General features: G+C 31.5%; 1 protein-coding gene across 3 annotated transcripts in view; it reads right to left on the bottom strand.

The window, feature by feature from the left end:
- Positions 1–3831: 3831 nt before the first annotated feature.
- Positions 3832–13436, bottom strand: part of LOC125066040 (inactive rhomboid protein 1) — a 134424-nt gene continuing 124819 nt past the window's right edge. For 2 of the 3 annotated variants that reach the window (XM_047673932.1, XM_047673930.1), the window contains exons 6-12: positions 10497–10710; positions 7202–7408; positions 7011–7031; positions 6793–6881; positions 6422–6677; positions 5879–6133; positions 3832–5443 (exon numbers count right to left, since the gene is read on the bottom strand). In XM_047673932.1, the coding sequence (XP_047529888.1) occupies positions 5012–5443; positions 5879–6133; positions 6422–6677; positions 6793–6881; positions 7011–7031; positions 7202–7408; positions 10497–10710 (1474 nt within the window). In that variant the 3' untranslated portion in view covers positions 3832–5011. The remainder of the gene's footprint in view (positions 5444–5878; positions 6134–6421; positions 6678–6792; positions 6882–7010; positions 7032–7201; positions 7409–10496; positions 10711–13436) is intronic. The other variant, XM_047673931.1, reaches the window with a different exon arrangement.

The raw sequence follows: 13436 nt of genomic DNA, 5'->3' as shown, positions 1-13436 counted from the left end.
TTTGGTCTTTCTATTATTTGTTTGCGTTTAATGTGCGGGAATGTTTTTTTTTTATTTCCAGGCAACATCACAATAAAAAACAGGTTTGAACTTTCCGTGTTTTTTTTTTGTTTTTATTTATCTTCAAGATAGCATTATGCCAATGACGCACAAACTCATTTGAGATAGTAGGCTTATGTTATAAAGGTTCTCATATACAGAAGATAGCAATAATCATAATATTTTATCAACATCTTAAATACTCTTCAAGTAGTTATTTAAGCGATTAAGAATGATAATAATAAATTTTGAAAATACTGCAGTCACTTTGAAATTAAAGTATTGGAACACCAACAGCACGGATAATAGAAGTTCCACCAATTTTATAACAGATAATAAATATGAAATGATTGTTACTTTTTTATATCTATACAGCTAGAGGGACTGGCAAGGGAGCTACCTGATGTTAAGTGGTCACCACCACCCATAGACATATGCGCTGTCAGAAATATTAACCATCACTTACTTCGCCAATGCGCCGTCAACTTTGGGAACTAAGATGTTATGTTCCTTGAGCCTCACCCTTCAAACCGGAATACAACAGTACCAGCAGAATATCTGATGTGGGGCTTTGTACCTACCCATACGGGTTTGTACAAAGCCCTACCGAGAATAAATAACAAGAACAACACTTGATTAAAAACGTCTATAAGTAAAGTCGTAATTGGATTAACATTAAGTCAATTTTAACCTTTTATTAGTAGTTGTATTTTATTTAGACTATTATAATGTTATAAAAAGATACAATTCGTTTGTTTGTATTTCTAGATTCAAGAAATAAATAATAATCTCATTGATGTAGAACTTCTACACCATGATGGTTTATAGATTCAATGTAGACATCTGTACTAATCGATACTAATATTATAAATGCGAAAGTAACTCTGTCTGCTTAACGTTCTTTCTGTTGCTCTTTCACGGTCAAACTTAAACAATATCAGATAAAATTTGTTGAGAAGCAAGCTTCGACTCCAAGGAAAGACTTAGGCTATTATATTTATATCGTTATTCCTAGGACCTAATGACCAACCCCTTAAACGCGAGCTGAGCCATCGGGCCAACTAGAATACTATAAATTTTGATTATTGTATAAATTTTGCGTACGTTGTCTGAGAGGAAATTGTTGATCTGAGTTTTCATCATTCCAAAATGCAGATTTCATATATGAAAGGATATATTTTAGATATAAGCTCTTCTATCCATTTTTATCTTATAAATGACGGACCTGTGTCCATCTACCTATTACAAAAAATAAAAAATAAAGTGTTAAACGATGATTTATCTCTTTTCATCTCTTTTTATCATAATTGGTTTGATATTCGAAAAAAGAAGACAGTAATGTCACAGATATTTTCCAATTACTTAATGTTGTTTCAGCATTATTAAAATTCTATGTCGGCTTTGACAAATGATTTCTAGTGCTATGTAAGTATTTTTTATTATTTTTTATTTATTTAAAATAGAATGATATATAGCACCACCGCACATAGATATTGACACTTAGAATTTTCAACCATTTCTTTCATGATCATGGCATAACAAGATGTCCCGTGTGCCTGTTCCACTAGTTCAAACACCCTTCAAACAAAAACACAACGGTACTAAGTAATGACATTTAGACTATCCGCCACGTTAATATATCCTTGCATACAAATCTCCATCATATCTTACAGATATCATACGAAATAAAACACAATAATATTATGATAATAAGGTTTCTTGTTCGATTAATGCTAGTTTACAATAAGATTACTTTACCATTTCCTTATATATTAGAATATTAATTACTTGTATGTTCACAATGTACAATATGTAAGGTTTTTCTTAAAGTTAAATTCTGAAAACAGTCCGCCGGGCCGCCGGCCGCAAGGGCACTTTGAGATAACATCGCTGAAACTATATCAAAATGAAATAATATCGAATGTATCGCATTTGATAAACACACATTACATCACTCAAACACTTCACATTTTTTTTTTAGTATAAAAATACGCACATTTACAACATCAGTGAAACCGCAACTTTCTGATTAGGTACTTGTGATTTATTTTAACAATTCAAGTATTTCATTAAATTTTCATATAAAGGCATCGTACAATGATAATTAGGTTAGTACTACTAAGTTGGGAATAAGAATTGTGGCTTATAATTACAGATATATAAATGATACACATTCTAAATTAAAAATTGTTTACAAAAGTTACGCTTATTTAATACAAAAATTCAAAGGAATTCAAATCGATTCAAAGAAATTTAAAACATATATATTTTTGGACAAAATTAACATTTTAAGTGATACAAAATATTTTTAGCTAAATTATGATATTTGGCTTTAAAATTACAACGAAATGTCAACATTAGATTATTAATATTGTTAGTAAGAAATCGAAAAATATATCGCTAATACAGTTAAGCGAACAATTTTGTTTAACAGTTTGATAACATTTTTTGATGACAATTACCCTTCTATATTTGCTAGTTCGGGTTGCACTGTACATAAGTAATCTAAACTTCAGTTTGTATCAAACCACAAATACAGTGGTAAACATAATACAATTAGTTATTCAAAACTACATGATTTAGAAAAAGAAAAAAAGCCATCTTACAAAATTATGTTAAAAAAAAACGATTCTAGCCAGCTAATTGATTTATTTCAATTTGTGCGATGATTTTACATAAAAATACGCAAACGAAAACAATATATAATCTTACGAGAAAGAACATATCTTCGAACGTATTAAAAAAATTATAATAAACGTCGTATTAAAAAAACTTATCAATTTTGAAAAAATATTACCTACAGTTCCCTTGTTACGCTTTTTATAATATTTACAGAACTGAAAATATCTACAATGTCATAAATTACGGTAAAAAAATTCATTAAGTACAACATTTGTGCATATTCGTGAAATTATTTCGGGATAACATATGCAGATACTAAATCTAGTAATAAATAAAAGTGCCTGACTAGTTTATTTATAAATTCGTTACAAATCGTCTCAACTATACAATGACTAACGCTTGACACTTTCATAAATCGTTCTTAGCCTGATCGTAGTAAATAAAATCGATCCTAACGATATATATTCTGTTTCAAACACATTTGTACAGCATGTACTTTACATTAAAAAACGTCAATAAAACTTTATAAAAAAATCATTAGCAGAGCGATTCTGTAAGAATACTATTCGAATTTTGATAAGAAAATTTGAAAATCGATAAGATACGCCATTTTGATAGATGTATTCCATTTATTTTTTTAGTCAATGTTGCCATAATCTGTAATTTCTTTGCTTGTGTTCTTTGTGGTGAATTTCGAGTTTCTTTTTACAAAATAGCTCTATAGGAAAAACAAAATAGAAATTGTTTTGCAACTTTAAAAAACACGTCTATTTTGTTTACAACAGCTGTACAAAATGTTGTTCAAACAGATAATAGTTATAAATATGTACTAGCATACTTTAAAAATTAACGTTTAATCCTACGCAGACTTTATATAATAACTATATAAATTGACGTAACTAAAATTCATATGTGATACTTAAAGATTAGAAATGGAATTTCAATCACTGGAAATAATAGCAAATACATTTAACAAATATTCGCTTACTATATTTACATTATTTAGTAATATACTAAATTTTAAATAATATGCCTACTTACAGGAATAAAACTTAATACCATACACACCGGTAGTTGGATTGGGTTACAAATATTAATAAATAATTCATGGCAAAAAATAACACTCCCTTGTTTGATCAATCAAATCCTACATGATTTTCAATTATAGGTTTAATAACATTTTTAATTTTCATGAACACAGGAATCTATTTAATAAAAGATATATTAAATAAAGTAATAAAGAAAATTCGTGTTAAATTTTATTCCCGTAAAAGGCAAGCCAGACAAAAAGTAATATTATTCTTAATATAAATACAGCTTAAATAGGATTCGTATTGATGTATATTTTACAGATTATATACAAGTAAATTAATATACTCATCAATGTACCATAGAGTACTAACCCATGGGTAATTTATCACATTTAAGGGTTGGTAAGCCTTGTTCACCTAGAAGCACTGGCAACACTAGAACAAGTAATATGGAAAAAACAATTAAAAGTGCTTCTAGTTGAACTTTATCCACCGTACGTGAAGTTTATAATATTTTTAGCTTCACAATATAACGCAATACAATAAAACGATTACGGATAGTCAATTGATTAAAAAAAATATTTCTCGTATAATGATTGTGCATCGTTTCGACATTTGTGACAATATAAATCATTCATAACGTTTTTTACATTCGATTCATTGCAGTCGAACTTATGTTGAGCATCGCATACTGAGCGTTATAATACTGTGTCGTCACAGGATGGCAATGGCAGTGAGACTTTACCGCTGCATACGATCAGTTTTGACCACATATAACAACAACCGTAAAAAAATTGATGAAAAAATATGACGTCATGGAAAATTGGAAAATTGGAAAAAATGGAACATTCATCATTAACACTTTCGATTATTTATTAGAAGATTTGATAATGATTATGTGAAATAAATCATTAGAACACAATATATAATTTACAATCGAGAAACCTTTACAAATCTTCGAATGAGACAAAATTTAAAAGAATATTAATGATTTTGTGCACACATTTCAAAATCAAATAAAAACCCAACGATAATTTCATGAGATAATAGCATTATAGCACTTTATATTTGTTTTAATCAACTTCAACTGTTATTTATTCATAGGACGTATGACAACTTTTTTTCAATTTTCAGGACAAATAAGTACGCAATATCATAAAACGCTTACACGTGACTTACTAGTACCAATTTTGGACAAAACTGATCGCCTTAGCGATTTATGCTTGTGCGACGCGGCGGCAGGCCTGGAGAGACGCGGGGCGCGCATGGGGCGCGGGGTGAGGGGGCGGCGGCGGCGGGGGCGCCCGGGCCGCGCGCCGTCATACGCCATCCAGCTGTCGCACCCGCACGTCCTGTGACGCGCACATGTCCGGCGCGAACGGCAAACACGTGAAATATGCACATGCTGCGCACTCATACGCCGGTGCTGCGTAGAACAACGCTATTAGCGCGCACAGCATCGCCGCCGCCGACACTAGACACACCCACACCAGCACTATCTTCCTCCGTCTCTCGTAAGGCCCAAACGTTATAAAAGGCAGCAGTGCGTACGAGAGCAGAAAACCAAATACGAAACCGAACACGTGGGCAAAATTGTCGATCCAAGGCAAAAGGCCCAGAAGAAAGAGAGCTAACGCGATACCCACAAGCTTCAAGAGAGCACGTCGAGGATGTTTCAGAAGTGGCCATGCGCCAATAACTTCCACTATTAAGCACGCGAGTAGACCAAAATGCGAACCTGCTGGACCCACCTGTAAATTGAAATAAATTATTTTCATTATACTATTTTATTAAAATTAAGACTTTTAATTATTCACCAGAAATAGTCAATCATATTTTTAAATTAAAAATGTCAAAGTAGAGACACCGAGTATATTTTCAGTTTTATATAATCGTACAATCTACGATTTTAAGCAGTTCCTGTCTTAATTTTATATCATACTTGCAATAATTACAAATATGTATTTATAACGAGGTTTCTTATATTGAAAATATATACTTATATACTCAGTATTATACACCTTCCAACTATTTATGACAAGGAAGGACAGGAAATGTTTCGAAATTATAATTGTGTTGTACAGATATATTTATAAACCTAGGTAGTTGCTAGATATGACAAACTTCCTTCTTTTCAAATTTAGTATATTCTTTATGAGTATGATAAGCAAAGACATAATACTTACCTCTGCTCTATACGGCTCAAAGATAGCTGACGCCATATTACCAGCGACGCCACTCCCCAGATAGATGACTGCTAATCTCACTGGACCTGCCATCTTCTCCAAGTCCCTCATGAAGAGCCACTGCAGTGCAAGAGTGGCTGCTAAATGTAACAAGCCAGCATGTACAAACAATGACGTCCATGCTCGGTACAACTGGTCAGGACGACGTCTCCGCATAAACGGCAACATACCGCAGACATCGTCTAAGCAAGACACCTGAAAATAACAATTATTAATCAATGTATAAGAATTGAGGAAAATGTACAGATATATTATATTTTATTTATTATTCATATATTTTATGGTCAGACAAATAAAATACGGACCCACAGCCAGACAAATAATACTGCACAAATGTGTAAACAGAGTACGAAAAAAAGTTAAAAACTGACTTTGACATATTGATGAGCTCTTGTTTTACTATTCTTGAAAAAAATATATGAAATAATAGCTAATAATATATATGTCATATTTTCAAAAATATTTCTACTTTCATAAACTTACTTGTGAACACAACGAAGCTTCTTCGTGAAAATAACCCTTAACAAAATCGCAATGCTCTCTCGTAGTTATGACGCACTGGCCGTGTACACCTATACAGCAGGGGTGGCCGATGACCTCGCATGCCATATGCTCTGCCGCGTGTCCAGCACGACCGGCAGCAGCTGAGCCATCCAAAACAGACTTGCGGCAAATTGGCCATTTCGTTATATCATCTGGCCACTCGTGTGGAGCTATTGATCGCGGTGCTTCACAAAACCTGGAAACGATCAATACATATATTTGTATATTTTTTCTGTATATATTTACAAATGTATAAAAATTGTTTTATTTTTTTCCCCCAATAAATATTTAATATAAGATCGTTTACTTACTTAGGATCCAATCCACAAACTGAGCCCGATATTCGACCACCTGGCCCTGATTCTCCTGAAGACCATTTCTTCCACGTAGATATTGTATTCTGAAAAATATAACAAAAACATATAATATACATTTAAAAATATCAATTTCAACGAGAAAAAAATATAATGAACATTATTGAAATAATTAAGGAATTAGGTTAATATAATAATAAAAATTTAAAACTTACCTTGGACACTAATCCTCTAATCTGAATGCGTGCGAGTAATTAAACATTAAATAAGTAAACTATTTAAATTTCAAGTAATAACAGTTAACAATTCAACCTAAAATCGAGGTCAAATTCAGTTGCCTTTTTTTAAATAGGAGTTTTAAGCACCTTAAAGGGCGTATTAAAAGTAAGCATGTGATGTGACTCACCGAACAATCGGCCTTGGAAGATTGCACACAACCTGAGTCGTCATTTCGTATGCAACATGCCGTATCCCGCTCCCGTCTTGCTGAGGCAGCTATTGCACGCGCGATCCTAGCATCCCTCCTCATGCACGGTGCGAATTTAGCCCCTAAATGTATAAGATCTGCCGCTCGAGGTCCCAGCCAAAATGAAGCTGGTTCCTCCCATTCAACCTGATAAAAAAAAAAAAAATATATCAAGTGAATATATATAACAAGAAGAGTACCGTTTGATATTTTTATATTACATTTATATTCATATCCTGTAATAACAAAACTCGAATCTCCCCACAGTGATATGTGACAGCGTGATGTGTGATATTCTTTTGTCATAAATTAGCTACCACTATTTAAACAACGGTTAGTAACCAAAAAGGTTTTTGTTATTTTTAAATAAATTAATTTAATAAAGTGCGGTCATTCATGTTTAAAGATGATATCTCTAGGTTAGCTGAAAAAAAAACCTAGACAAAGGGTTGCATACAAAGCCTATGTGACCTAGATCCCACACACTCGTTAATACTCTTACTTTGTCGTGACGACCTTCCACCTACCGCAGTGAAAGCTTTGTATTTGTTAATTGCTCATTATTATACGACACGAATAGTTTTTATTCGACTACTAATTTTTACATGCAACTACACTGACATCTATTGCCTACACTATTGTAACGACTTTATATAAAACAGTTTATCGTGTCAAATCATATCAAAATAAACTTCATTCGAGAAGACTTTCACAAATACTTGTGAATTAAAACGTAAAAATTAGTTTGTTGTCGGTTACTATTACATTTAATCATTTTTTATAATTAAATATTCAATAACACGCTCAGAATTAATTAATACTAAATAGTTATGTTTTTATAATCATGAACATTAGAGAACATGTATTATAAGCAATTACCACTGCTTTTATTAAAATAACGAATATTATGTAATACATTACATTACATAACATTGTCGTATATCAATAGTAACGAAACCGTCAGTATTCTGTCTTCGTTAAAAATATCACAAAAGAAGCTTCGAACTTCAAGGTTATAAATACCAAACAACTTCTTTGTAGTATAAAAATGTCAATAAGTATCTCGAAGACATATTTTATAAAATACTTTATAAATAACTTATATACGTATCACGCAGTATTACATTTAGTTAGTAGTTTATCTTTTCTAATTCGTTATTTCTAGCGTTTGTTGCGGAGCTGAGTATTCATTCCAGTTCGAGATAATAAAAGAGAAATTCACTGAAGCTTCGAATTTAAAGTGATCCCTAACATTCTGTAGTATGTCCAATTACTTTGAAATTCAGTCGTGTTACATTAGGTATAATAAATCGTCAACAAATTTTATGTGAGATATAATGTCCAATGTTAGAGATAAACCAACTTTATGTCGTCTCAATAGCGATAACAATTATCGACAACTTTATTAAGTGAGTTAGCACTCAATACAATTGTACTAATACCTCATATCTTATGTTAATTATTTATAAATCAAGATAGAGGGTCGGTATATCGGGTCAACTTTAATATCACAAATAAAAGCTAAAACAAAAAAAAAACAACTTATCTTTGCGTGACAGTTACGATTGAGATTCAACAAACGTCATACTACTTTGGTGCGCGTTTATTGTGCGTGTACTTAGCGGCCAACAATTGGCCACTATTTTCGTCGCGTTCTCAACTTTAACACATTATGTTGATATATAAATAATTAAACATTATCAGTTAACTAACATCTTTATTTATTGTAGAAGCATACTTGCTTAATGAATGACAAAAATCGTTTACAGGAAAGAAGACCTCAGTAAGTTAATCATTATTCATATTTTTATAAGGCGCAGTAAACGCTTCACTACCCCGAATGATGTTATCACAGTTCCAAGATGACAGCATATTTTATGTACTTTGGGAATACCTCGTATGTTATGGCACTCTTCTGTTTAAGATACTTTACATAAAGTAATTTACCCTACAACAACTATAATTATTTTGGTTAGCAGTGATTTTTTTATTAAAATCAGTTTAGATAAAAGTATCCAAGATCTAGATCCAAGAGTCCAAGTGGGCACTAGACCGTGATATTATTTTTAAACTTATTTCAATTTTATTATTCATTAACATATCATTTCTTTGAATAATTTAATTCATAATTTCATTACTAACATTGTTTAATATATTTTTTTTTATATTATTTACAAAACTCAGAGCATATAATACGATACAAATTAGGCAATCTCACTAAGCCGTCTGAAAATAAGTTTAACGAATAGAACGAGTTGAGTTGCCCTACTTATTCTGTTTGCATTAAACCTAAGGTAATGTGTTTTGTCTAAAAGCTTTGCGTTGTTAACGTGAGCTATTTAAAACTATACGAAGAAATAACTTCTAAATAGCGGTTTCATTTCTCCCTGGAGGTGTCTATTCCTTCCCTCAGGTTATCGTAGGATCTTAAGCCTTATGTATCTCTTACATAACAAGCATTTTTTATACTAAAATTGTAACGATTTTTTTTAAGATTCCTTAAACTTAAATTTACCGAGTAATGTGTACGATCTTCTAGAGGAAAACCTATTATATGCTCTTTTGATAAAATATATAAGAGTAAAATATCTTTACTAATTAGTGTGCAATACGCTGTGAAGAACATTTTACTTTCAGGATTTAATAAATTAATCGTAGATTTGATTTGCATTTATTATAATTCCGTAAAATAACGTTAAAGTGCTTTTAAAAGCCTACTCGAATAAATGTGATATGATTTATATTTAGAACATTTTTTTTTATTTTAATTTTGAATAAAACAAACAATTAAAAACTTGCGTTCTACATAACGTTTAATGTATCAAAACAAATTTTTCGTCATAACACTAGCAACTGACAAAGGCATTGTAGTAATAACAGTAGTGGTTTTGCAAATAAAATATGACATTATAAATAAATATCATGATATTTATTTATTCATTCAAGATATTTTCAGTTTTATTATTTAATTATAATATTAAGCCTAATTTAACTAAAATAATTTATGTTGTTATTTATTAAACATCTTAATATAAAAACAGCGTATTTTGTTCGTAAATCTTCTCCCAGATCACAGCTTGATCGAAGTTACCTATTAATATCTCTGATTGGTGAAAAAAAACTCAGGATAAAATCTTTATTTTACTTATACGAATTTCGGATGGACTACTAGTTAATCTAGTTCTAGCTACTCATTATAACATAAATAATTGCAAATTACATCTAATAACTTTACCTGCTGTAAACTGAGGCTCTTCACTAGGACTTGTCCCGAATGTGTATGTCTTCCAAAGCCGACTGGACCAAATCCGTAGCAGAGGAGTGAAAGCAGCAACACCAGCGTCTGTACCGTACTAACCCACCACGTAAAATATGGCCTGTAGTCCGTTAGTTCGTCCAACTGCTGAGCAATCTCTTCCTGATGCGTCACAGATTTGCGAAGGGATCGACTGTGAATTATATTATTTTATACGATTAAATTTTAATATCACAAAATCAAAAATAAAGGTCAATTATAACAAGAATTAACAACATCTACTCAGATTAAAAAACAAAAGACACAAGATGAAGCATGAAAAACATTTTAGTGATGCAACAAAAACGAATACAAAATTCAAATTTCCGTTGATGCGAAACAACGCGTCCTTTTGTTAATACGTCAATATTGCTGTTACTTTAACTGACAATTATTATTGATATATTAAGAAATTGTTAATTAATACACACATTACTGTCTTTTATTTTATAATATGGATTCACCGTAAAGAATATCCTATATCATATTTCAGTTCAACGTAACATTCACCATCAAAGATTAAGAGCTAATGTAAGCAATGTTACAATTAAATAGTCCAAGAACTAAGATGGCTTGTACAGCTAAATCTTAGCCGAGGAATGTGCGATCTAACCCGGAAAGCACCAAAAAGTTTTTAATGGGAATTTATTAAAAAAACAATCTATACTTTTCATAAAGCTAAAAAGTTTGTTTGGATACATACTTAAACGCATTAAAAGGACATATCAGCCCGATTTTAAAAGAAATTATTACAACTATATACCATCACGATATGACCTACGACGTACTCGTAAAAATGCGAGTGAAACCGCGCGGAATAGCTAGTGCAAAATTTGAGTATACAATCAAGTTAATGTAGAGAAAATATTCTCATAATGATTATGACTTGAAACATAATCCGTAGGTATTAAATATTCATTCCATTGATAAAGTAGGTACAATTAAATAGAAACATGAATTTTAATAGTAATACCGCTCAGATCGAAAGAGAGAAAATCGCAAAATACCATCTCATAAATAACACCCAATGCCATGTCCACGAGGTATTAATTTAAAAATCCATTACATAAAGTTAAAATGGGAGTTTCTGGTAAGCAGGGAAATATATTGAGGCCACAGGTGAATTATGACAGGAGCACTCGTTTCTATGTAAGTTAATTATACAATTTCCCTTTAAATAAATCATCTTAATACATAATACTTCTGTACTTTGAACTCCACCCACAGGGCTGGACTGATTTTAATTATCTTATTCGTATGTTTTAAGATTGGACATGGTAGGTTAGTAGGCAGTAGGCAGTCGCAGTCTGGTTCCAGAATTTTTATTTAAGCAAAAATAAATAAAACAACCTTCGTATTTTACCCGAACGAAGTCGAGACGGGCAGCTAGTATTGGATGTGTTTTTGTTACCGATATAAAGGTTTAATTATACGTTTCCATATAGTTTAGATACGTAATAATAAGTTCTGGATTAATTTAATGTAGCGAATAAACTTAGTATAGAGATAGCTCGTTAAATAATATTTCACGGCTGAGTTCTGCGACGCTGTTCCATTGCGGATTTGCAATTATATTTACCTGTTACAAACATGGAGGTTACCTAACGATTTGTGAAATTTAGAACTGATTTTGTAAACATCGGGCTGGCTGTAAAATCAGTGTAAATGAAATGTAAATAAAATGAATGTACAACCTTGCTCATTATACGTGATTCGGTAATATTTATTGTGTTAAACTAAAATTTTTCAAAGATTTTATTCTAATATATATATATATATATATATATGTAACGAGCCGTGATGGTCCAATAGTTAGAAGACGTAAATTTTAACCGATTATTCAGAATTCCGACCCGCGCAGTGCACTAAATTTTTTAGTGACCATTTTGTGTTTATAACTCAACTTGTGGCGAAGAAAAACATCAAAATCAAATATACCACTAGTATCCATCAACCCGCATTCGAGTAGTATGGTGGAGTAATCTCTAGACCGCCTTGAAACGAAGAGAAGTTCTTAACCCACAACTGAGCCATTTTATAAGCTGAATAAATTATTAATTCTGTATATTTGTATCTTCACAGACGTATATTATGCCCTTGGTATATTTAATATTAAATTCACATTTTACGAAATTTTAACTGCACATGGGACATTTGAAGGAATAATTAATATTTATTACCACGCCAAAGTATACGGGCGATGGTGACCATTTACAATCATGTAGTTTATCTATCAGCTCACCAAAGTATTTAAAAAAATAACAATGTGGTCTTCATGTGCAAATATTCATTATAATATTCATATAAAAAAAAATCATTAGCTCAAAGGATTTTAACACGCGACCATATCATACACGTTTCGGAATCACAAGTCGACAAGGAGATTTCGTATCTCAGCTACTATCCACAACAAATCTAATAAGCTTCACGCTGTTCGAGTTCAAAACTTTTCATTATTTATAAAACTCACAAACAACAGAAACTTGTTCGTGTTCAAAGAATACGTAATAACTTTTATGCGGTTAAAGAAAATGAAGCAAGTTATGAAATTAAAAGTAGGTTTTCGTTTTGTGTAATCCTTGCGTACTTAGCATTGAAACGATGATATACATTGTACTATTTTGTTTATGTAATTTACTTTAGAACAATATTAAGTTTTACCACCTACCATTCATTCTTATTATTGACCGTTAAATTGCAGTTACTTATAATCATGTTTGTGGGGTGAGTGAGCCAGTGGACATACGATCTTAGATGGAAATTACTATTTAATATCTCTGGGCAACGGTGATCACTTACCATTAAATAGCTCAATTAGTAATCTGCCTTTGAAACTGACAATATAATTTTAATATCCCATTTAAAACTTTAATAGTTTGA

The sequence above is a fragment of the Vanessa atalanta genome, chromosome 8 (genome assembly GCF_905147765.1).
Source record: "Vanessa atalanta chromosome 8, ilVanAtal1.2, whole genome shotgun sequence".
In the NCBI taxonomy this organism is placed as follows: Eukaryota; Metazoa; Arthropoda; class Insecta; order Lepidoptera; family Nymphalidae; genus Vanessa; species Vanessa atalanta.
This window is presented reverse-complemented; position numbering and strand designations above follow the sequence as displayed.